Below are 24,323 nucleotides of genomic sequence, written 5' to 3'. Positions count from 1 at the left end.
GAACACGGATGTAAGCATCACAGATGGTTATAAGACAGGGTGAGGTGCCAGAGGTTTGTCTAATTAGTGTGTGCAACTGGGCTGAAACAACACACCAAGGGTTGAAACTCAGTTAAGAAAGCAAGGGCACTGTTCTCAATGCCTGTGGATGTAACGCCGGGGGCGCCGGGCAGGAGCTGCCCCATCTCCAGCACTTGCCTGTATGGCTCCAAGGTTCTCGATCAGCTGCTCTGGATTGGAAGATCCCAGAAGGACAGAGCTCACCCCCTCGTTCCTCAGACACCACGCTGCAAACAAAGGCACGGGATGGTCAGGAACAAAGGGCGCACCGCACCGCACTACTGACGATGCAGTATTTGTCAGAGCTTCTCTCTTTATTTGAAGAAGAGCACTATTATTTTTGGAAGCCATCATTTTCCAGGTCACTTCTGAGTCATTTCTAGTCCCATTAAACAGGATGGTTATGCATTATGTCGATATCTCCCTTTTCCATTTTTAAATGTGCTGTCTTTCATTCATCGGATTGTTCTTGTTCCCACTAAATAAGGACTGGGAATGCCTGGTTTGCTGCATCTGCATCATTCGTCATTTTATGGTCTGATCTTCTTCCTGAGCTGGTTCCTCTCTCAGCTAAATAATTCAGGACTACTCAATCCATGAGAAACATGCCCCTAATATTTTCTCACCTCATCCCTTTCCTGATTGTCTTGTCCTTTTCTGATGGCAAAATAATATTACTGCTTGCTCAAAACAAACAAACAAAAAAAACCCATGTAATTTTGTGTGAGGATAACAGAGCAGTTGTTACCTCAAAGGCAATAGATGGCATTTTCGTATCATAGAATCACAGAATCATAGAATGGTTTGGGTTGGAAGGGACCCCAAGGATCACCAAGCTCCAATCCCCTGCCACGGCTGGGCCTCCAAGCTCCGTACCCTACAGCAGTCTTGGTGCCTTCTGTTACTGTGTCCCTTGAAACGCATTACCCTTCCTGAATTACTGTTGCAATTCACATCTTCTGTCTCTCCACGTTCCTGCCATTATGTACCAAAATTCCTGACAGTAAATACTCATTCAAGTGTTTTAACGAAACAAACACACCTACAGATACGCACAAAGAGAAAGCTGCCCTCTGTCCTGTTTGAAAGGCAGCAGGCCTTTTTCAGTTTCCATTTACGTAGCCATCTCTGACCCCAAAGCAAAAGCCTGGAGCACAGAGTACCTGCAGCCTCCCAGGTTTATGCAGGAGTTCATCTGTGCTCATCTTCCAGCCATGCAGAAGGCACTGAATCTCTCTTCAGCTCAGAGTGTTTCCCTTTTTACTACGAAGATGCGAGCTAAGTCGTGCATTTCTGACAAAAGCGAAGAGCAAAGGCACTGACGTGCTAACGACAGCATCCCTGCTCCCCTTACCGACTGCTAGCTGAGGTAGTGTGCAGCCAAGGCGCTCCGCAATGGGCGAGAGATCCTTCAGCTTCGTTTGCTGCTTTCTTCCCTCCTCGCTTATGATTTTTTCTTTCAGCCACTGGTAGCACTGGAGGGGAATTACACTGCAGTCAGATGTTGGCTTTAATCTTCCCAAACTGAAGGGTTGGGGCAATTGGAAACATCTCTGAAAATCCCCAGGAGGTGACTGGGGGTGACCGACGCAGCGATGTGCAGGCGGGGCTGGGTTGGATGTCCCCTCTGCCTCCTGCTGTTGTAGTGCTCTGCCTTTACGCAGTCACCTGGAGCTCTAACCCCTGAACATTATGTTTGGACCACTAGATCCAATGGCAACTGGAAAATGGTGAAATATCGGTCAACTTTTGACGTCCCTCCTTCTTCCTCCCCAAAAAAGTGAGAGGACTTCTGACCTTGTTCAAGGTTTACCGTTGCCTTTCAAGATTAGAAAGCTAACGAGAAGGAGCTGCCATTTCAGTTCTCCCATACCCAGACTTGACATTTGATTTTCCTTCATTCCCACCAAAGTAATTCAGGTCCCCCTGGGAAATGCTGCCTTCTGAGCTGGCCTGCAGTAAATTGCCCAGACTTTCTCTTGAAATGTAGCCTTCATGTTGAAAACAAATTACAAACACTGTGAAATACCCCACTTGAAAACCACCCTCTTGTAAGCACATCAGTGCAGGCTGCACCTTTCTTTTCAGCTCATTTTGTGAGGCCCTCCAGCAACGGGGCTGGATTCCAGCTGCCATTTGCCCACCCTCAGCACTGCAGCACGTCCCCTTCTCCCAAACAAGCGATACAAATACCTTCAGGGCAGCCCTTGAGCTTTCGGGGACCCCGTTGCCGTATTTCCCTGAGATGATCCCGCAGGCGAGAGGAGACCACGTCATGGCTCCCACCCCTGCAGAGAGCAGACAGAGTCACGGAACCAGGAGAGCTCTGGGTTGTACCGGAACCGGTGCTCTCAGCCCAGGGAGCAGCGACTGCTGCCTGCTGGTACGGCACTGCCGGGGCTCCTCAGACACTTGGAGGGCACTGAGAGCATCGTCCTGGCTTGCTTCCTCCTCTCATCACATGGGGTGCCCTCAGTGCTCACACAAAGCCCTGTGTGAGCCCTGCTCGGACAGGTCAGTGCCTGCTGGTCCCTGAGGGCACAATGCAGCCGTGCCAATTAACACCTCTTGTTAGGCACAGCAAGCCAGGCTTTCTGCTAGCCCATGGGCTGGGCTCTTGGCTCTCACCTTCTGCCATACAGCAGTGTGGGGGGGACAGGATATTGCTCTTCCCCTCTAGAACCTCACGTGCGGCCCTCCCTTATTTCTCTCTCTAAATGAAATGGCCAAAGCGCTTGGCTGTGGATTTACCTATTTTATGGTACAGTTCTGGCAGCTGAACCTCCACTTTCTCCCTTTGGAAGAGGTGGTACTCGGCCTGCTCGCACACGGGCGGTATCATGTTGAACTGCCGGGCCACTGAGTAAGCTTCCTGGGGAGAGGCCATGCAAGGAGCACGTCAGTCACACACAGAGTGACACACACAGCCCGCAGAGCAGCCCTGGGAGGATGGGGCTGGGAAATGCGTGCCCCGGTGCTGGCTGACAGCTCTGCTTTACCATGATCTCCATAGCGCTCCAGCGCGACGTTCCCCAGTACATCGCCATGCCTTGGTTTATGACGTGTGTCATCGCTCGGACGATTTCTAAGGGGAAAAGAGAAATGGATGAGAACTCCGTGTCACCCCCAGCTGTGCCACCACTGCAGCTTTTGGCAGTGCAAGACACAGCCACCATCTCCGCACGAGGATTTGGGGCCGGTCCCACAGCTGTGGGTGCTGCAGGCAGAGCAGCTCCAGCCCTCAGCAGCAAGGAGCAAAGCCTTGCAGCTCGCTGCACTGTGCAGCTCGGCGGAGGGAAAGCACCAGCAGGGGAAGCGTAAAGAGGCTTATCTCACACTTTTAATGCACTTTTACTAACTGGTGATAGTCTAAATATTATCCCATGACGATATTCCTCCAAAAATTTAACACTAGAGGGCAGTATGGCCGAAAAATAAACAAAAAGACAAAAAAAAAAAAAGGAATCGTTTCCTATTTTGTTTACTAACAGTATATATTAGCTCCTGCTTCTTTGCACTAGGCCCATTGGGATACTGCTGAGAAATGAAGCTTCTGGAAAACACAGCGGCTTCCGCCGGGCACCTTGTTCTGCACGTGGCTTTAATCTGCTGACACCCACTTTGGCAATGGATCTCCTGCCCCTTGCTGCTCCTGGGGGTTCTCCTGCTCCTGCCAGAGCCACTCCTGAGGAACAGGGCCATGGGCATGAACTCACAGCGGGTGGGAACCATCCCGGTCCCCACACAGGGCTCCTCCAGCTCTATTTGCTGCTTTGTTCTGATGAAGCTCCACCAGCTTGAAAACCACTTTCTTCCCTCTGGGTTGATTCACAGGGTAAGAGGAGCAGATAGCAGATGCACAGGGCAGAAGAGGAGGGCCCCAGCTGCACACCGAGGATGCAGGATGAGCCTTCCTCCCACCCCGTGTTCATCTTCCTCCTTTGGCACAACTCACTCACACCTCCTCCACTTCCTCCCTTTGTGCCAAGCCGTGGCTGGGTGGGTTCTTGCTGAAGAATCCAACCCTCCCGGCAACAAAACAGCGCTGAAAAATGGCTCTGAAAAATATTTACCCTCATGGGTGATGTGAGCCACGAACAGCGCATCACTCAGACTGACAAAAATACACCGAGCGGATCTGGGAAGCAGAAGAAAACAGTCCTTAGTCACCGGTATCAGTAAGGCACGAGGCACCCCGCACTCAGCGGCGCTGCCAGATTGCAGCGTGCCCTTTCCTGGGAGAGCTGTGAGAGACAGCCCGGGCCGTGCCGCACTTCCCTGCCCGCTCAGCGCCGCTGCGGCTCTGTCTGTCTGTCTGTCTGCAAAGCACTCGCTGGGGCCGGGGCTGCTGGAACAACACTGGCCATTGTTGCCTCGAGATCGAGAGCAACTGTCTTTTATACCATGAGAGTTCTCATCCTATTTATGGGGGAAAAAATAGCTTGGCAGAGAGTCGCTTGCAGTGCCAATCTGGAGGTTATTGTGAGATTTCTCCTGCAGGCAGAGACAAGCAGCTAAACACAGCAAAGTCTCCATTTATAACCCTCGGAGGACTCTAAAAGTGACAACGTGCCTCTTCCACGGATGTCTGCCTTCTTCCCAAGCAGGCAGAACTCCTGATGGAAGCGCAGATCTTTCCCCCAGTGAAGAGCAGTGAGAGCAGATCCTGTTCTCCCATTTTGTCTTGTCCCCCAGATCTGCCCTTTTCTCCATTCCTAGGCCATCCTATTCAGGGCAGGCATGGCCAGCAAGCTGCCTCCCGAGCACAACACCTGCTCAAGCACCCACGGCTGTGGGGTGAAGCTGTGGGGTGAAGCCGTGGGGTTTCTGCAGAGTAATCCTGTATGGGAATTCCTCCCTCCCCCCGCAGCACCCGCTTCTCTCTGCTGCTGGTTTTCTATTTCTGCCATACGATCATTTAGGAATTTTTATGGGTGTTCCATCACACGCCTCTTACACGTTTTGGCCCATGGTTGTTTTCGTTTCTCCCACCTCTACTCCTTTCAAAAGAATGGCAGCCAACCTAGAATATTTATAACCGCTCTTGTTTACCAGATCCTTCCCCCATGGGTACGCCTCTGGACGGTCTGCAAACAGCGCCCACCCGGGCAGCTCACTGCTGGATGGCAGAAATGTCATCGCTTCGAGGGGGAGTTCTCAGGAGCAAGCACATGAGTGTTTCCAAACCCAGAGGAAAGCCTGCAGCCAGGCAGCACTGACCCCGAGGCAGCTCCATGCCCTGATGTGGAGCACACCGCCCGGAGCAGGGCTGCCCAGCCGTGCTCCACCACGCTGCCTCCTGCTCAGCCCCACACGTTGCCTGGGGTGAGGGAAATGTCTGCGATGCAGCCCAGAATTGTGTCTCCATGGGACTAACGCAGTGTGAGGGCACGGGGAGAGGAGTGCCCGTCTGAGCAGATTGTGGATATCTCCTTTGATCAGAAAGGGGATATTTTCCGAGTGAAGTTTTTAATGCCCAGAACTGACAGCTCATCGGGAGTGAGACAAGCACAGTGGCACCAGGAGGCTGAGTCTGTCTGGGCTCCAGCTGAGTGCTACAGAACCAGAGGGCCCTGCCTGGCACCTGGTGGCAGTGCCCCATGTTGTGAGCTCAGGCCAGGCCAGTTCCCCTTTCCAACCTCACCTACTTGCATGCACAAGCATGGAAATACCGTGACATTTACAGTTCTTTCTCGCGTTTCTTCGGTTGCATTCTAGAACCCACAGCCGCACTGCCTGCTCAAGCAGGTTTGCCATGATTCGGCACTGTGCATCACCAGCAACCACATCAAGGTGACCTACAGATGGTTCACCCTCAGGATGCAAGCTACACCGTCCCCTGGTGAGGATCCCAGCTGCAGAGCACACGTAGGGCATTCCTGCCCTTCCCAAAGCACTCTGTGGCTTTGAGCAACACTTGCGGCTGCATTGCCTTCGGCCACCCACATCCCTGCTGCTGCACACAGGGCATGCAGCAAGCATTGCACACCCAGGACATGGCTTTCAGCAGAGCTGGGAGCAGCTCTTCACTCGGGAAAGCGTGGCCATGTAAGGACACAGAGCATAGCTGGGATTGTGCCTCGTGAAGGTAGCTTAGCACTTAGCGCGCGTGCCAGATATTGCCGAACCGACAGATGGCCCAGCAGATGCTCTGGGATAGAAGTGGCTTAGTAGGTGAACCATAAAAAAAGCATGAAGTACACGGAAAGAATAAACACCGCGCCATTCATCATGCAAGCGCCCCTTTTCTCACCCTGGTGGAAATCTCACCAAGCCCCACAGTTTATACGCCGCTGCCAAGCTCCAGCCTGGGAGCGCTGTGCAGAGCTGCTTAAATGCCTTTAGTGGCAGAGCTCAGCTGTGCTGCGTGCAGGAAGGAGCACTCTCATTCCCCAATGCAGCACTGCTCCTCCGAGGGCCATCGCTGAGCACTGCCACCCGCACAGCCCCGAGCCTTCTGCTGCTGCCGGTAGGAAGCAGGCAGATGTGGGGTACCCAGCGATGGGAAAGGCAGGTTGTGGGGTACCCCCAGCTGGATGCAGGGGGTGCAGGCCTGTCAGCTGGCACAGAGGTTTCCTAAATGCAAACACACTTATTTCAGCCTTGTCTGGAGGGATCGGAGAGGGAAGGATGGGGATGAATGTTAAAGCCACCGCTGGGATTTAAAGGAAATGTCTGTTTCCATTTAAGACATACAAATTCATTGAACTGTAAATATATAGGACTCCGGGTTGTCACGAAAGGACCATTTCATATTTAAGCCGCCCCGCCTGAATATTTAATGAAGATTTGTATTTCATTTCCTACCATCAGAGGCATAAGCCTGTAAGCCAGGATCAGTCGCAGGAAAACCTTCAATTACAGCTGCCACTGACCTTCCATGGGGGTGTTGTTGTCCGGGCGGTTGGCAAAGACCACGTCCACGTATTCCAGCTGCAGCCGCTGCAGGGAGGCCCTCAGCCCTGCCGGGACAAAGCGGAGAGGAACACGGGGTCAGCAGCAATGCAAGAAAAGCAAAGCAACAGAGAATCACAGATGGAAAAGTCTTCTGAAGTCCCCAACCCAGCCCCACAGTGGGCCCTGCTCAGCCCTCCCTCGTGTGCTCTGCGAGGAGCTGGTGGCAGTGGGTGCCAAAAGCCCACATATATGTGTGTGTGTGTGTGATGGAGAGATGTCCTAACGCTTATTTTCTATGAATCTTCCCGGGAACAAAATGTTTTGATGAATGTTCGTGAAGAAGAAGCCAAAATAGAGCCGTCTGGAAACGTTCGCTGAAGTTTGGGATCCAAGAAATGGCTGTTTCCACAAGTGTGCTCTAGAAAATAGTTAACGCCAACCTTAATGCTATTTGATACCTTCTCCATGAAATTATTTCATTTGCTCCCCGCTCTTCTCTGTCCTGTTGTGAAGCAGTTTCTCATGGAATGGCAGGGGGGAGGGAGGGGGTTGGATGCTATGGGATGGCCACGGCCCCACGGGCAACTCTGGGTGCAGAGCTGCCCACAGGCAGACCCTGAACCTCAGGTTCCCCCACCCCCCACAGAACGCCACTAACAGCATCCTCCAGCACTGCCTTCGTGTTAAAGTCATGTGCTAATGCTGCTCAGTTCTGCAAATGCAAAATGAGGAATGCACCACAGGATGGATGCAGAAGGGCTGCAGCACGTGTGAGGCTGTGCCCACTGTACCAGCAACCACCAGCAGCCCCACAGGGAGCCTGGCAGCACACTCAGTGCTCTGGCACAGAAAAATGCCTAGCCAGGTGCACACCCACCTTCAATGATGTGCTTCCTCGAGAGCCCTCTCTCAGTTTCAGCCCTGCAAAGGCAAAGCACGCAGTTAGGGGGCTGAGGTGCCAGCCACCAGCTGGCAGAAATACGGCCCCGTATCCTGTCCATGTGCAGAACGAGGGGTGGCAGCCCCCAGCCCTAGGACAGCAGGCACCGCTCCACGCTGCTGAACTTACTTTCCACCCCAGTACAGCTTTGTTGTGATGACCAAACTGGAGCGCCTAGGAACAGAACAGAAAAATCGTTGTTGTTTAATAAAAGCATCCCAGAAGAGCCCAGGTGGGAGCCCACCCAGCCCCAAGGCAGTGCCCTCCTCCCCAAAGGCACATTGCAGCGTCCCATGGGCAGCAGCACGGCTTGTGGTGACAGAGCACTCCTCAGGCATTAGAACCCCAGGAGAGATACATTTGTTGAATTAATCTATGGACCCCAGTGTGATGGCAGATCAAATATTTATCATCTGCAAACCACTTTGCTGCAACATTGTATGAGTGTAACAATTTGTTTGGGTTTTGCTAGGCTTGACTTCTTTCTGCCACAGGATGTGGAACATTTCCCAGTGAGCATCCATCCCCCAGAATGGGGGCACTGGTTTCGGTGAGAACACCGCTGGGACCGCTCCTCGGTTGCAGGCTATGACACACAGGGGAGAGCCTTAAGGATTATGTAAATGCTCTTAAAATGACACCGCATATGCTAATGTGCTTCATTTACATGAGGTATCGTCTCCTACCAGGCGGCCAAGATGAAGGCCCATCACAGCTTTGCATTCTTAATATACAGCCTTACGTGTGAGCGCAGACCTGCTGCACAGATAATCTGCCTTGCTGCTCCATGCGCAGAAATGAGGACGAATGTGCAGGGATCAGAGTTATGGAGCAGTTTGGGTGGGAAGAGACCCTTAATGGCCATCAGTCCCACCCCCTGCAATACAGGGACATCCCCAGTTATATCAGGTGCCCAGACCCCGTGCCCTGATTGTGGCTGTCTGCAGGAATGGGGCACTCACCCCGTGGGCAGCCCATGCACTGCCCCACACCATACACACTCATGTAATGGGCAGGGCAGCACCACAGTCTCTGGTCAATCCCAGGGCATCCCTACCTGTGCAAACCAGGTCCCCACCTGCCAGCAGCGGTGCTGAGGATCAGTTAGGAGGCCTGGATGCTGATGGAGCTACCCAGAGCCCAGTGCTTCCTGCAGGCACCTCTCAAGACCCAAGCCAGCCCTGGCTGGCCCATGCATACCTGGTGGGCTCCCCATGCCCACGTGCCCCTGCTGCCCCAGTATGATACCTCCAGCCCTTCTTCTTGAGGATGTTCCCCAGGATGACCTCAGCCCTGCAGAAGAGAGAGAGCCTGTGTGAGAGGCACCGGAAGATGCTCGGGGCGAGCAGAGCTCCATGGTCGCAGCCAGCCCCAGCCCTGTGGTCCTGCACTGGACACTGCACCCCAGCAGCTGGGGATGGACTTTTTCCTTTCCTTAGTTCAGCAATGACACTGAAAGCATGAGCTGTGCCAGAGCTGCTCCTCACTCACAGAGTTGTCAGAGCTGTCACCATCACGGACCATTAATCACCACTGAGACAGGCACCGACTTGTCATTTATTCAGGATGTTTCCCAGCGAGTGCTCGGGGCAGCACCAGTGATGCGTTTCAGCTGGGTGCAGGGTTGGCTTTTTTTAAAGCGTGCTCCAAAAATGACCGCATTTCACAGGAGATTTCCCAAGCAAAGCCATGCCCGGAGGCACAGGGAAGGACCTTGGTGCAGCTGGAACCCCGCATGCCCAAACACCACCCAACTGGGACTCACTTGCCCGCTGCGTACACCTCGGCCGTGTCGAAGAGGTTGACGCCGCTCTCGTAGGCGATGGTCATCAGCTGCTCGGCCACCTGTGGGATGGACACCGGGCTGAGCGAGGCGGTGCTGCTGGGCAGTGGGTCACCCGGTGCCATCGCACCGACCTGAGCGTGGACACGGAGCTGCACGGCCCCTTCGGGCTGATCCTGGGAGGAACTGAGCTCTTCTCGGGGGAAAGCCCTGCGCTCTCCGATGGGAAAGCAGCCAAGAATTTAACAGGGTTACAGAAATCGCTCTGCGGATCTATGGGGTTTAGTGCAGGAATACATTTGACTTCTTGTTCTGAGCATTGCCTTTTTGCACTGACTTATTCTAAACAAGGAGAGCCAGGAAGCCAAATTTGTCATTGAAAGAGCCCTTTTTGCTTCAGACCGCGATACCCAGAAACAGGAATAAATGCAGCTCAGTGATGTGCAGCGATCAGAAATACCAGCAAAGGTCGAGTCTCTTACAAAGAAAGAAAAACGTTTGGAAGCAGAATGCTGGGCCTCTTGCCTGCTGCATAAGTTATTTTGGGATTTCTGCCACGGCACCACATGGAGGGCTGCTGGAGCCTGCTCCTCGTTACAAGCAGCCCCAGCAGCGAGCCCCATGCGGGCAGAACAGCCATGGAGGTCGGAGCAGGAGGGAAACCCGAGCACCTTTCCTTTTGGTTCATCTTATTAGGGAAAAACAGTAAAATAGATGGACATAAAAGCAGCGGGCAGCTCTCTGTGAGACACCACACTGCTGCTAGCAATGACTGCCGCTAATTGCACACAGTCTGCAAAAATAGAGTTTTCCAAATTCTGCTCCAGGAGCGGTACCGCTGCCAACGGCACAACACGGAAATACTGCTCCACGCAGCAGAGGGAAGGTCGTTCCAAGGGGGAGATGCTTTCATTAAAGCTGATCTGGGAAATGTCAGGTTCGTTAAGATATTTCGTAGCAGAAGCACAAGCCTCGTGCTGCTTTGCATGCCAACGCTCTGCCATTTGCTGTCACCACGCCCCGCTCCCGTTAGCTGGCCACGCTTTCATCTACAAGCACTCCCCTTAGTTTTGCTTCATGCATTATACTGAAAGCAAAGGTCACTTACCTCGTCTGAGATCTGACCTCCAAAAGTGACCCACGTCCCTACAAAGATCAAAACAGCAGTTATCATGGGAAAGGCTCCTGCATCAGCACCTGTGTGTTCAGGCCCACCAGGAGCATCTGACAACAGAGAAACGTTCTGGCAGTACTCAAACACATCACTGGGGCAGTGAGGCTTCCCAAATCCCTGCTTCATTGTTCACCGTAACACAAGCCCAAGCCAGGAAGATCTCATAGAGTGCAGGTATTCTTGGCTCGCATTGCATTGCCACGCTGCGGGAAGCGAGCTGCTTGGAGCCCACCATGGCTCCTGCGGTGCAGGGAAGGGCCCTCCTCCTTCCTGCCACTTTCATTGCATTTCAAAGCCTTTGGGAAAAGTATTTTTCTTATCACGAAATGCTCTGGTGCCACATAATAATGATAAGAATGAAAATAGGCTTCATTTTATCATTAAGCTCCTTTATGCAAGTGAAAAATCCAACTAAGACTGATTTCCATGTTAAAGCTTCAGAAGAGTTATTTTTGCAAGAATACATTAAAATGCATCTTTACTGGAGGAAAAAAAAAAAAAAAAAAAAAAGCACTGAGACTGTTTACCACGAAGTGATTCTTTCTTTTAAACAGATGTGGAGGTGGTGAGCACTGGGCAGGGCCCTGCAGGGAGCAGCCCCCAGTTCAGCGCGGGGCTGAGGCCGCGTGGCACGCAGACACTGGGGACAGCGGGGACGGATCACAGCACGGTTGGCTGGGGAGATCACCCAGCTCCAACGCCTGCCGTGGGCTGGTTGCCACCCACCAGATGAGCGTCACGCATTGACTGATTAGAAAGGAGCCTTCGGGTGCCTAAGCCACAGGAGAACAACGAGCTCTTTCTCTCTTTAAGTATAAATAGTAAATATATGCAGAACTGGGTACACCTTCCCCCGATATAACCGCCTTCCCCGGTGCCCCCAGGCCCATCCTCGCAGTGGGCTGGGTGCGAAGGAGCTCGGGCTCACGAACGAGGCTCGTGGAACACCACTGGTCAGGAGCCCGAGAGGAATCATTCCCTTGGTGGCTGCAGGCCCAGCCAGCAGGGCGCCGGGCTCATGCTCAGCAAGCCGATCCGCAGGGCATCGGGAAACCACAATGCTCTGCTGCATCCAGGGCCGGGAGCAGCCTGAGGGATGCACTGTGTGCAGGGGAAGGTGCCAGGCCAAGAGCGGGATGCCCAGGCGTGCCAAGATCGGTAGGACAGCCACACAAGAGCCCAAAAACGTTGACAAGGGCACGGCTGGGACACATGGGAACAGCACAGGGCCGTGGTGCAGCTCCCAAAATCCCCTTCCAGAAAGCACAAGGCTCCTTTGGCATTTCCAGCAGCGGCTGAGGATGATTCACAGCCCAACAGGAGCGGTACTGAAGGAAGAGATACGAGAGGAAAAAAAATAAAGAGTAATCCTTCCTCGTCCCCGCACCAAGCGGCCGTGTGCCCTTTGCCTGTCCCCATTAGCACTGTGAGCACACCCCCCGTGCCCTCAGCCCCACGGGGACACCAGCACAGCCACAGCACATTTCAGGGCCCTTGACCTTTTGTGATCCTTTTTCTACTGTGTAAAAGGGAGCACTGACATGAGCGGAGATGCCTTGGAATTACAAGAGCACTGTGGTTATCAGGAGGGGGAATGTAGAGCAAGCTTGAAGCTGGGGACACTGTAGGAACACAGAAGGATGCCAAGGACATTTCTCCAGCATGGGGTGCATAGTGGAGCACAGCTCCAAGGCACAGCAGCTCCTCGGCCACGCTTGCCCCACATTGGAAAGCTGCTTCCCAGCCAGATACCTGAGCTCCAAAGGAGAAATTTCTACGCTGAAGCTGGATTCGGCTCCGTTCCCATCACAGCTCCCAGCCTAGCACAGTGTGACTATTTCTGGGTTATTTGCTGATGCAAAATTCACCGCTTGATAATTCCACTGCTGGCAGATGTGTCACCTTTCAGAAAAGCAGAGATCCTGGCTGGAAGACAGGGCTCAGCCTCCCCCGAGGACGGATCCCCGCCCCGCTGCAGTGAGGCAATGCTGCATGAAGCTGCCACGTCCGTCCCTGCCCGCTCTGCTGATGTCTGGGTGCCTTCACCGGTGGGCTCTGCAAAAGCTTTGCCCCAAAGCAAAGCCACCAAGGTGTGAGGGGGAGGCCTGGCTCCTTTCTGCACCACAGGCTGCTGGGTCTGCACCATGAGCAGCCCTGTCATGCAGCGGCAGGTACTGCTCTGCATCTGCGGGAACCTCTTGCATTGCGAGGTTTCTCCTGGGCTTCTTCACGAGGAATTAGATTTTCTGGATTTGGATTTTTGGATTTGGGATGGCTGCTTTCATCCTGCTGCTCCTTTTCTAGCAGCCTTCCTTGCCTTGCTGGAGGCTGTCTCCATGTTTGCTGAACACCAGCAGCCCATCTTCACAGGCTGAATTTGCTTTGGATTAACCACCGGGAAATATGACCTTAATTCTTCCTGCATCCCAAACACGTTTTTGAACCAGCATCGCTGCAGAAACCTTCCACAGCCCAGGCACTTACCCAGGGTGGGACTTTCTGATATTCCCCTTTGAAAGCCTCACCTTGGTCTCACCGACAGAGTTCACAGATGTGTCCCTGTGGTGAGAGTACAGATTTCTAAGGCAGATTGCTGAGCTGGCAGGAACTTGGGTACAACTTCAATTGGATTTGCATGCTGCAGGGACTTAGGGAGACAAATGCATCTCCCAGGGAGCTGTGCAAGAGGAGCTCGTGGAGCAGCCACCCAAGCTGGCACTGGGGCAGACACTGACAGACCTATGGTGCAAGAGGACCGAGCTGTGCTCTGGAGGAGCTGCACATTGCAGCAATGACTGCTGAACCCAAGGCTTCCTGCTCCCATGCTCCCCAGCACACCCTAGGCTGCAGGGACTGAGGAACACCATGGGAACACCATGGTGTCATGCTCCACGGCACCCACCCAGCCCTGCAGCTCTGCTCCCAAGGGGCAATCTACAGGGACATGGCCCCACGTGCCTGCAATTAAAGAAAAGCTCTGCAAGGCATTTTTCCGCCACCACTTCCTCTCACACAGCAACATTTGCTCTTGGTGAAACTGCAAGTGTGAAGGAAAACTCTGAGCCAGCTCGTAAGTCCTTTAAAAGCCCGGCATCTATTTTAGTCAGAAGAGCTCTTCTTGCCGGAATAGGCCTTATTTTTGTGACTTGTAATAGAAGGTGACTTTCATATCCCCCTCTATTTTAAAATCAACTCTAAAAATATTTTGGAAAAAAATTGTATTTTGAAGCATTGCTCACGTGGGTGGTGCAACTGCTGGCAATGGAGCTGGTGGGGCCAGAGACCCTGCAGCTGCAGTGAGGCTGTGCGTGTGGGGTACCCACGGGGCCAGCACGTGGTCCTGCAGTGCTCAGAGGAGCTCTTGTGAATCACAGAACTATTACAACTGGAAAAGAGCTCTCGGATCCTCTACCCCACCATGCCACTGCCCACCTCGCTCAGTGCCACATCTCCTCATTTCTGAGCACCTGTGAGGTTGGTGTCCCCACCTCTCCCCGGGCAGCCTGTACCAATGCCTGGCCACTCTTTGGAGAAGAAATATTTCTTAATATCCAACCTGATCCAGCACTGCTGGCATAAAGCCCTGTTCTTCCCTGCAGCACTTCACAAGTAAAGGTTTGCCCAGGAGCCATGGGGCTCGGGCCATGCACTCACCCAGGCCGAGGCACGAAACACGCAGTCCGGATTTCCCAAGGTTCCTAGGAAAAAAGAAATAAAACTGCATTAGACCCACAAGGGACACTGTTCAGGTAAAGCAGCTGGAGATCAATGATTTTCATAGGATGGTTTGGGTTGCAAGGGACTTCTAAAGGCCCTCAGTCCCACCCCCTGCAATACAAAGACACCCACAGCTCCACCAGGTGCTCTCAGCCCATCCCCTGACCGTGGCTGTCAGCAGGGACAGGCGCCCACACCTCAGGGCAACCTGAGCCAGTGCCTCGGTGCCCTTATTGCAAAGAGCTTTTTGTGTATATCCAGTCTAAATCTGCCCCTTTTGGTTTGAAGCCATGCGTAGGAAGGCTGATAGCAGCACTCACACCGCCAGCGCTGCTCCCTGTGTCACAGCTCTCACCCAGCACAGCCGCAGGTTACACCCCTACCAAACATAAAGCTGTAATATAAAAACCCATTAAGTACAGCCTCCTGCTTCAGCCTTCACATCACAGCCGGATCTGTGCAACTTCTTTGCCAGCCCAAGGTGTAATAGGGGGCCACCTCTGTGCTTCCACTTGCAGAGCTCTGTGAACGATTACTGCACTTTGTTGCTGCTCTCAATGAATTATTTAGGGACCAAAGAAAGAACAGGACAGCCCTCCCGCCCTCCCAAAAGTCAGCTCGGTGGTGGCCCTGCACAACTCGGGTGCTTTCACCTCCCCATGGCCCCCAGCTGACATGGGGCTGAACCTGCTGCAGGGCACAGCTCCGAACTGTGGGGCTGGCATTTTGAAGCTGGAGCAACACTGCCAGCCCCAGGCTCTCAGCAGGCTTGGAACTGGCACCGACCCCTCTTCTTTCCTCCTTTTGCACGAGAACACTGCTGGATCCCCACATAACAAATGGGTACAGGCAGCACCGGTGATGCCAACCTACACACGACAGCTGCCCGTGCCCCCAGCAGGGCTGCACCGCCTCTGGCATCTCACGGCAGCGGGGCTGTGGGTCACACCACCCCAGCACTGTGCTGCTGCAGAACCAAGGACCGCTGCACGTTTGCAGCACGCGTCTGCCTTTGGAAACTGCCTTTTGCTGGTTGAGCTGCAGCCGGCTCCTCGCAGAGCCCTCTCTGCTAATGGATCTGGGCAGAAACGCTGTGTTTGGCTTCCCAAACGCTGTTCTCACCATGTGCTTTGTGTGCACGTGGCCAGGGTGCTGGAAAAATTTATGTCTATGGGAAAGAGCCAACGCTGAAAATGCCAAATCCTTTTAGTGCAAATGGAACCCGGTGGCTGCTCAGCTTGCGAGAGGGCATCCAGCACATGGTGCACGCGTTAGGAATCTAGCTCTAATTGAATTCACTTCATGTAGAAGTGGAGAAGGTCGCTCTGTGCATTCTCCGTGAGGTTTGGCACCAAATGAGCGAGGCACACAGAGCTCAGTGGGGCTGGCAGCCCGCAGCCGCCCCAGTCCCTCGTAATCCCCCTCCTGGGCACGGCCCCTCCATTCCCATGCTCCAGTTAGTGGGAGGGCTGCACACAGAGCGAGCAGAAGCAATACCTGCCCGGGGCACCTCACCTCCAGCACAGCCCTCTCACTACTCAGAAGCACGTGGCCATTGATTTGGGGAGCACTCCTGGGGCAGATCGATGCTTTGTCTGAACTAACAAAAGCCTTCCAGAGCTGGCTTCCCTCAGCCCCCTAAAAAAAGCCACATGTGTACACACACAAAATAGAGCAGAGAAGAACATACATGCATATCGACTTGTGTTTTGTAGCTTCCAAGTGTGCACATATGTGCAGATACATCGGATGCAGGTACATTGTCTGCACACATTTATTTATGCACACGCATACGTGCACATGTACCTGGAAGCTGCAAAACCACCAAGTGAAATCGATGGTTTGTTTCCAAGTAACCAGAGGGTGGAAGCTGCAGCAGCCCCCAGCAGTGCCCAGCCCCACAGCTACCAGAAGATCCCCCAGCACCGAGCATCGCCCTGTGAGCACCCCCAGCCTTCAGGAACAGCCTGAACCGCTCACATTGCAGAGTTGTGCCCTGGGCCACGGATGAGAAAAGCCCTTCCCCATGCATAGGACAGGGACCGGGTGCACAGCGTGGCACACAGATGGCACTCCTGTACCTCCAGCCCCGCAGCAGGATCTCATGGCCTCGTGGCACTGCGGCAGCTGCTGGGCTCCCACTGAAGCTGCTGAATGGTTCCTGGAGGACACTACATTTTGGGAGCCCATGCTGCAGGGGGGAGCTGCCACGAAGCAGAGTGCCTGCAGAGACCGTGTGCCCAGCCCCAGAAGCTCAGGTCCAGCCTCCACCCTCAGCAATCCTTGCTGCCCCCACTGCCTCACTGAGCGGGATCAGAGTGCCATCAGCAAGAGCAGAGATGCATTCCGCACCACTTCCTTGGTTACAAAAAACAAAGCCTAAAGCCAAGCAGCTTCAATTTCAGAAAAAGCAAACAAAAACCTCGCCGAGAACCCCACCTTGCCTGCACATCACCAGCCCTGAGCCAGTCCCACTCCAGAGCTGGGGATGTTGGGGGCCAGCACGAGGACAGGGTGGAACAGGGCACCCGGAGCAGACCTGAGAGCCACAGCCCCAGGAGCAGTGAGACACCCCTCGCTGTGCCACTGTCTGGGCATTCATTACAAGAGAGGATGCTCCAGGCTGAAGTATTTGTTAACCTTTTTCCCTCCTAAACTTTGCAAGATTTATATCTGGGCAGAGGTGGAAAGATGCAATCTTGCAAGATACGGTCAAGTTTATGGTGCTCACAGGAAAAAAAGCAGGGGTATTTTGTCATGATGCAACAGTGGTCAGCAGGATTCTGCATCGGTGAGCACCTGGCACCTTGGAAACTCTCTGCAGCCCTTTAAGCACACACGAAATTATGCTCATCAAGGAGAATTTGGTTCCAGACCTGGCTGTGATGCTGAATAAGCAGAGCCTTTTATTTCTGCAGAACGGGGGAGAAAGTGGGCATTTTGCTGTGAGCAGATCTATGAGCAGAACCGTACAGATATTGGATGGAGAGGTGCATCAGAACTGAAGAACATGCAGGAAGAGTTCATGGTGTGGCTGAAGCCACACTGGTATGCTCACAAGGACAACGATGATGGCTTCCAACCACAGGGGCTGCTGGGTTCAGCAAAAGGAATTTAAAAAGCAGTGGAAGTGGGAAAGAGGGGGGAACATTGAATTGCACAGGAAATGCAGAACAGAGGGTAAAGAGAGGCATCTGAGATAAAAACTGACTGTAAGAATTCAGGGAGGGGGAATCAAAGGCATATTTTCAGGAATCTCAGAACAAAAGAGGCTGAAACCCATCCCCAGGGGATGCTTCTTTGTGATGTGGCACTGTAGGAAGATCAGATTATGTCTGAAATAAACGTTAATTTTAGTTAAAAAGACAAGAAGGCTTAAAACCGAGATGAATATTTGGCAACGAAAAGTGAGACTAATCACAGCATGCAGCAGCTCTCCGAGGCCCTCTAACTCCTTCTCTGGAAGGAGATCTGATGGGAGCAGTGTCCGGTGGCACTGCTGGCTGCCTGCAGCCTGGGGGGGCCCTGTGCACAGGGGGAGGAGGGCATTCACGTGGGTTGCAAAGCTTTCCCCCAGTTCTGGGTTTGCTTTTAACCCCTCCTTTACATTGCCCCTAATGAAGGTGCCTCTGTCTGCACCCACAGCCACCACATTGGCCCGGGGCTGCCACCAGCCCCAGCACAGATATCCATCCTGCAGCACAGGTGTGCACACAGCAGCACAGTGTGAGGGGCAGCAAAGGGCTTGCAGTGCCTCAGAAAACCCGGAGCAAACCCCATAGCAGGGAAAAAAGGAAAAGGGGAAAAGGAGCAGAAGGCTGCTGCGGGCAGCGATGGGTGCTGCAGCTCGGGGCACTCCCTGCTCCCAGGGGCTGGAGTTGCCCCAGGTGGCTTTTGGCAGCCTTCTGCAGCACTTAGCCTGAGTGCTTTATCTTCTCAATTCCACTCCATTACTCCTTCAGGAAGGTCCTCTCCCTGCAGTAGCTGCATGCAAGCTCTTTCCCCATCTCTGCTATAGATGGCTTGTTAAGTAACTCCATACTATTTCTCGCTCAAAAAATGTCCTTCCCTGTGATGCCCTGTCCCAATTAACTCAGGGGTGTATGGGGCAGCCAATTATAAGCCCTGCTCATTGAGGCTCTCCTCACCCAAACTCACAACAACCCTTTCAAGTGAAACCAACCTGGTGCGAGGATCACTCAGCACAGCACCACAGCAATCCTGCTCAGCACAGACCCCAGGCACAGCCCTGCTCTGTGCTCTGTACTCAGCCAACGCCTCCCCGGGTATTTCACGGTCACTTTAATTATTTCCTCTAAAGAGTAAGTGCTGACGGTGCACTCAGAGCTGAGCAGGACCAAAAGGAATACGTGATTTACTTCTGCTTTATGGGCCGGGGGCCACAGTGGGACATAGCGTGCCCGACCACGTCCCAGGGACACTCAGAGCTGACAGTGTCCTTAATTAAAGGGAAAGGGGAGAAAGCATGCCCGAGAAGCAGCCCGTGCCATATGGCAAGAGTGGTGCTTGTCTCCTGTGGCACAGGGCAGAAAGCAATCGTAATTAACCGCTTTTAATTAACTCTAGTGCAGGGGAATGGGTATAAGAGCCCAGTGATAGCTGCAGTGCTGGAGGCAGCAGCACTGCAGGGAGCAGCCCTGCACTGAGCATCACCACATCCTGCATTATTGCAATCCCAAGCCCTGAGCTCCCCAGTCCCCAGGCCCTCCCAGGCTCACTGTACCCCCAGGGGAGGGAGCACACACCCCAGCACCCTGCAGCAGACTCAGGCTGTTGCTCTTGATTTCCCTGGTCCCCACACACCTCACAGGCAGCACCCAATGTACATCCTGTAGCCCTGCACAGGGAGCGTGGTCACACAACCAATGCCTACAGCCCTCCCAGCAGTGATTTATGGCCTGTGCCTCCTGTGATGCTTAATCAGCTAATTAACCAGCAGCTGCTGCCTGCTACAATGATGGGGCGAAGCAATCAGGAACAAACACACCTGGTTATGCAGAAACATCCCAATGCTGCCCCACAAACAACCCCTGCTCTCCCAGCTGGTGCATGGTGGCAGCTTCAGCAGATGCCTGCACACAGTCCCCAGCAGCTGGCCCAATTGCAGGGGAACCAACCCAACCTCCTGTGCAGGAGAGGCAAAAAATGAAGAGTCAGACTTTGTGTCCCTAAGCGATGGCTGGGCTGCTTGGAGTCTGCAGCATTGCTTGTCTCTGCTTGGCTGAGCAAACCTTGCTTGAGGCTTAGCGACCTCCAACAGTGCCATGGATGCAGAGAAATGAGGGTAGCCAACCTGTCTGTCAGTCTATCCGTCTATCTACCTATCTCTCCGTCCGTATATCTGGCTATCCATCCATCTGTTCATCCACTGGTCTACCCATAGAATTGTGGAATCACAGGATCGTTAAGGTTGGAAAAGACCACTAAGACCACCAAGTCCAATTGTCAGCCCATCACCACCGAGCCCTCTGAGCCATGTCCCATCTATCCACCCATCTCCCCATCCATTTCTCTGTTCACCCATCCATTTACCTACCTATCTATCTATCTATCAATCAGAAATGAGACAGAGAAAAACAAGTTGTTTTTTAAGAAAGAACAGAAGTTTTAAATAAAATCTATGCAATACCACACACAGTGACTAAAGCATTTCAGACTCCACACCCACAGAAGAATAATCAGGCTCAGAAGATCTCCAGTAACACCGTTCCTCCCTTTCCACCCCCAGTTTCCTCGCCCTGTGTTGATGCTGCTGCCCACAGCAGCCGACCTTTACCAGTAATGCCAGACCAAGGGGGTTCATCCCACATGAGTCCTCATCCCCTGTGGTAGCCTGCCCCCAGCACAAGGACCCCATGTTCCCAGGGCTGTCCCGGACTCCTCTGGCACCCTAGCAGCCCGCATCCCACCCCATAACAAAAGCTGGGCAAGAAAGAGTAGGCTTTGCTATGGATCATCCGCAGGCAGTTTGGTTTATTGTTACCAAAATGCACAAAAATGTCACCATTCCTGAGGCTTGCAGGGGGAAAACAACGTTGCTTAGAAACATCCCCATTATTGCTTTGGAACAGCTTCTTTTTGAACAGAAAATGAATAAAATACACAATTTGCTCCCTGCAAACCAAAGCTGCTTCAAGTAGCAGAGAGGCTCAGCAAAGCTCCCGGGCTGACCTCCTGCAGGATCCTGGAAGCAGGGCGGTGACCCACAGCTTTCTCTCTGAGTGCAAGGAGGCAGGAGGGAGAAGGGTGGGTGCAGAGCTCCCCGCTGCTGGCACTGCTCAGCCACCGCCCCCAGAAGCCCAGCACCCAGCAGACTTTGCTGCACTGCTCTTGCTGTTCTGAGCTGGTGACAGACTGCACACTTCGCACCGCTGGAGCATGGCAGTATGCTGACGGCTTAGCCTGCAAAGTTTGCAGTACAAGTGCTGGCCCGGAGCGTGGTGCTGGCCAGCTGCTCGCAGCATGCAGGGTGAAGCTGCGGCTCTGGGGCCCAGTGCAGCGCTGGAGCAAGGAGCTGCTCCCCAAAGCACTCCTGAGTGGCACAACCCCATCGCTCATGGCTGTAACAGCGGTTGGCAGCGTGGGGCCGCAGATGTCGGGGTGCAGCCGTGCCCTGTCCCTTGCTCTCTTCACGCTTTCCAAACCACCCCCACCATGCACGGGGCCACAGGCGTGGAGGCAGCTGTCTGAGCTGAAATTCCCCACAGTTTTCTTGGCTGCATCCTTCAGAAAGTTGCCGATGACGCATTAAAACGCAGATCAGGGGAAGTGCATGGGCCGCAGCCAAGTGCAGGGGCTGCAGCGAGCGCTGCTGCCGCTTTCATGTGCACCAAAGTTCTCCATGCTCTGCATGGAGCAGGGAGTGCGGTGCTGGAACCCAGCACCCAGCTTTGTTCCCTGCAGCGTGGGAAGCACTGCATGCACGGAGGTGGTGGCTCAGCTCTCCAAAAGCCCCCAGAGCTCTGCAGGGCCCTGCAGTGAGCACAGCGCAGAGCCATGCATCTGCCCCGAGCACTGAGCGCTGCCCCGTCCCACTCTTAGTGAATGCCTCACAGCTCTCGTGCTGTAGCAGTAGTCTGAAAGAAAAATACGCTGCTCCAAATTCAAATTGAACTCTGCCGGAGAGGCCATGCTAGAGCAATACTTTTAAAATGCCTTAAACTGTGCACTTCACTGGCAATTAAGTTAGCAGTGTTTCTACATCACATCCTTTCTTCCACCCATTTAAGCATTAGATTAATGTTGTCATGCAGCATTTAAATGGAAAAAAACCCAACGCAGGAGCAGCCCAGGAATGGATGTGGCACTCATCCATGCCAGCAGCCCAGAAGCTTGCAGCCTCCTGCCCAGCTACTCACTGCCACCCACAGCCACGCCACATGGCACTGCCACCACATGGCATGCCACAGTTCCAGAGCTCATCGCCTCCCAGTGCCTCTGTCCCATGGCACCAATGCCAGCACCCCATGCCAGCGCTCCTCTCACGCACCGTCACACCCCTTCCAATGGTGACAGTGGTGGACCCTGCGCACAGCTCTGAGGCACAGCTGCCACCCACAGGCTTTGCTTCAGAGCATCACCTAAAACCCCTTTGTACAGATGGAACCTGGAGGAGGAGAGGCGTCTCCTTTGGATCCATTAAATCTGCAGTCCTGGGGGCAAATGCATTGTGAATGTAAGGGCAAACCCCTTCTGCTCATTGGAGCGGTCTCACGGCAATAAAGTGAAGCTCAGTCCATGAGCCATGAAAACAGTCCTGGAGAGCTATTGAAATAATATGTAACCTTGCGGCAAAATAATTGGGCTATTGCCTGTTAGTGCTTAAAGCTACCCATAACTGCAGCAAAAGCCACGAATTCCTGAACACACGAGGCAGCCACGTGCCTGAGGTCCCAGCAGCAGGCAGGGACAGAGGAGACCCAAGCCCCGAAATACCGCAAGGAGATCCTTGCTCACCACAGGGCACAGCAGCAGGGAGCTTGCCCCACTTGTGCACGGCGCACATCCACTGCCTGGCATCTGCCCACGAAGCTTGGCCAGTGCAGCACTGGCATTCCCAACGCAATGCATCTGTATAGGAAATCCACACCTCGCTGACAGCACTGCAACGTTCGCTTGCGGCCCACGGTGTGTGGAGGAGGAGTGGAGGAGGCTGCCTGGGGCAGTGGTATGAGGGGAAGGTGCCCTGCAGCACCGCGCAGAGGAGACAATGGGACAACAATGGAGGTTTATCCTCACTGCATGCACCAGTTGTGTTTGCCACTGGAGATGGATCCAGGTGGCACAGCGGGATTTTCTGGCACTCTTATTTGTTGCGTCTTCCCTTGCAGAGCATGGAACATCCAGCACGCGGCTCTGCCCCACGGCACAGAGCTGTGGGGGGGGCAAGGAAGCGGCAGCCCCGCAGCCATCGCAGCACCCAGCTATGCCTGCACTTTGCTCCCAGGGCCAATACAGCAGATTGCAGCCCTGCAGGTGCACCACCCTCCAGGCAAGGAGGAAGGACGTTGCACTCCCAGACAGGACCCAACGCAGCGCACCCCATCCTGCCCCGTGGTGACGCAGCTGCCACAAGTGGTGACACGGGGAAGCCCCACCTGACAGTTCCATGACGCAGCTGCACGTGGGCTCATGGCACGTGGGCTCATGGCACGTGGCAGCTCGCTTCCTGCAGCTGCACGCTGCTTGCTTTGTGCTGCTTTGATGCCCGGGTGATGCCACAATTAGATGTGAAGGAAGCAAAGTGAGATGGAGCAAATGAAATGTGCGCATGGGAACACACCTGGATCCTAATATTTGCAGACATTCCCAAATGAATGCGTTTCTTCCCGTGAGCTTTGTGTTATATATTCCAATCTGCTCTCTCATCTGGAGCAAAGCCAGAAATGAGCCATGTCATAAAAAGCCCCTGTGCCAGCTCTGCTCCCCTTGGCCCCAACATTCTCTCTGTCACCATCTCCCTGTACATAGCAAGACAGGATCGCTCTCTGTGCGCCCTGCCATCTGTGGCACCAGGTTCCCTGCAGTGTGCCCCACGGCAATGCTCCACAGCAATGCCATAATGCCCTGCAGCAAGGCGATGCCGTGCCCCATGGCAATGCCCCATGGTGATGCTATGCCCCATGGCAATGGCCTATGGCAGTGACACAGGTCAATGACACACGTCCTCTCCAACCACGGCATCCCTGTGTTCTGTGCAGGTACTCGGCGGTGCCAGAGTGCTGTATTTTTAGCATAAAACAAAAGGCATCCTAACTAGCACATAATTTCAGGCAGCACACATTGTAAAGCTTGTCAGCAGTGACATAATGCGAGCAGAAAATGAACTGGGAAGGACTTCAGTCTGAAACACAAGGGAGCTGAGGACTTTACAGCAGTACTATTGCAGCTGTTGGGGAAAGCCTTGGGCTTCCCCAGGCATGGAATTTCCCTTGGATTGAGGAACGAGAGAGGAACATGAAATATCAGCTCTGTCATTGCTGGAAAGCCTCTTCCCTAACTAAAGGTTACCTCAATCCGGCAGCAGCACCAGAGCTGAGCCGGGAGCTTTGTGCAGCTCTTCCTCCCATTTCCCCCATGCTACTTCTCCTGGGGTAGAAATCTCCTCTAGGTATGGAGAGATTTGGGAGCAGAACCAGGGATTAGTCACAAAGATAAAGCCTCAGCCCCATCACAGCTGCGATGCTATTCCTGCTGCAGTCCCCCGGCCGCCCGCAGCCGGGAGCTGGTGG

The 24,323-nt window shown here is 53.7% G+C and overlaps 1 protein-coding gene across 2 annotated transcripts in view; it reads right to left on the bottom strand.

The window, feature by feature from the left end:
- The window catches only part of KCNAB1 (potassium voltage-gated channel subfamily A member regulatory beta subunit 1), a 34,685-nt gene that overhangs the window by 1,965 nt on the left and 8,397 nt on the right, over positions 1 to 24,323 (bottom strand). For both annotated transcript variants that reach the window (XM_021396073.1, XM_021396074.1), the window contains exons 2-13: positions 14,509 to 14,552; positions 10,789 to 10,826; positions 9,663 to 9,742; positions 9,146 to 9,190; positions 8,027 to 8,071; positions 7,835 to 7,878; positions 6,936 to 7,022; positions 3,060 to 3,145; positions 2,812 to 2,932; positions 2,254 to 2,348; positions 1,415 to 1,535; positions 199 to 287 (exon numbers count right to left, since the gene is read on the bottom strand). In XM_021396073.1, coding sequence (XP_021251748.1) covers positions 199 to 287; positions 1,415 to 1,535; positions 2,254 to 2,348; positions 2,812 to 2,932; positions 3,060 to 3,145; positions 6,936 to 7,022; positions 7,835 to 7,878; positions 8,027 to 8,071; positions 9,146 to 9,190; positions 9,663 to 9,742; positions 10,789 to 10,826; positions 14,509 to 14,552 — 895 coding nt within the window. The remainder of the gene's footprint in view (positions 1 to 198; positions 288 to 1,414; positions 1,536 to 2,253; positions 2,349 to 2,811; positions 2,933 to 3,059; positions 3,146 to 6,935; positions 7,023 to 7,834; positions 7,879 to 8,026; positions 8,072 to 9,145; positions 9,191 to 9,662; positions 9,743 to 10,788; positions 10,827 to 14,508; positions 14,553 to 24,323) is intronic.

This window comes from Numida meleagris, chromosome 4 (genome assembly GCF_002078875.1).
Source record: "Numida meleagris isolate 19003 breed g44 Domestic line chromosome 4, NumMel1.0, whole genome shotgun sequence".
In the NCBI taxonomy this organism is placed as follows: domain Eukaryota; kingdom Metazoa; phylum Chordata; class Aves; order Galliformes; family Numididae; genus Numida; species Numida meleagris.
This window is presented reverse-complemented; position numbering and strand designations above follow the sequence as displayed.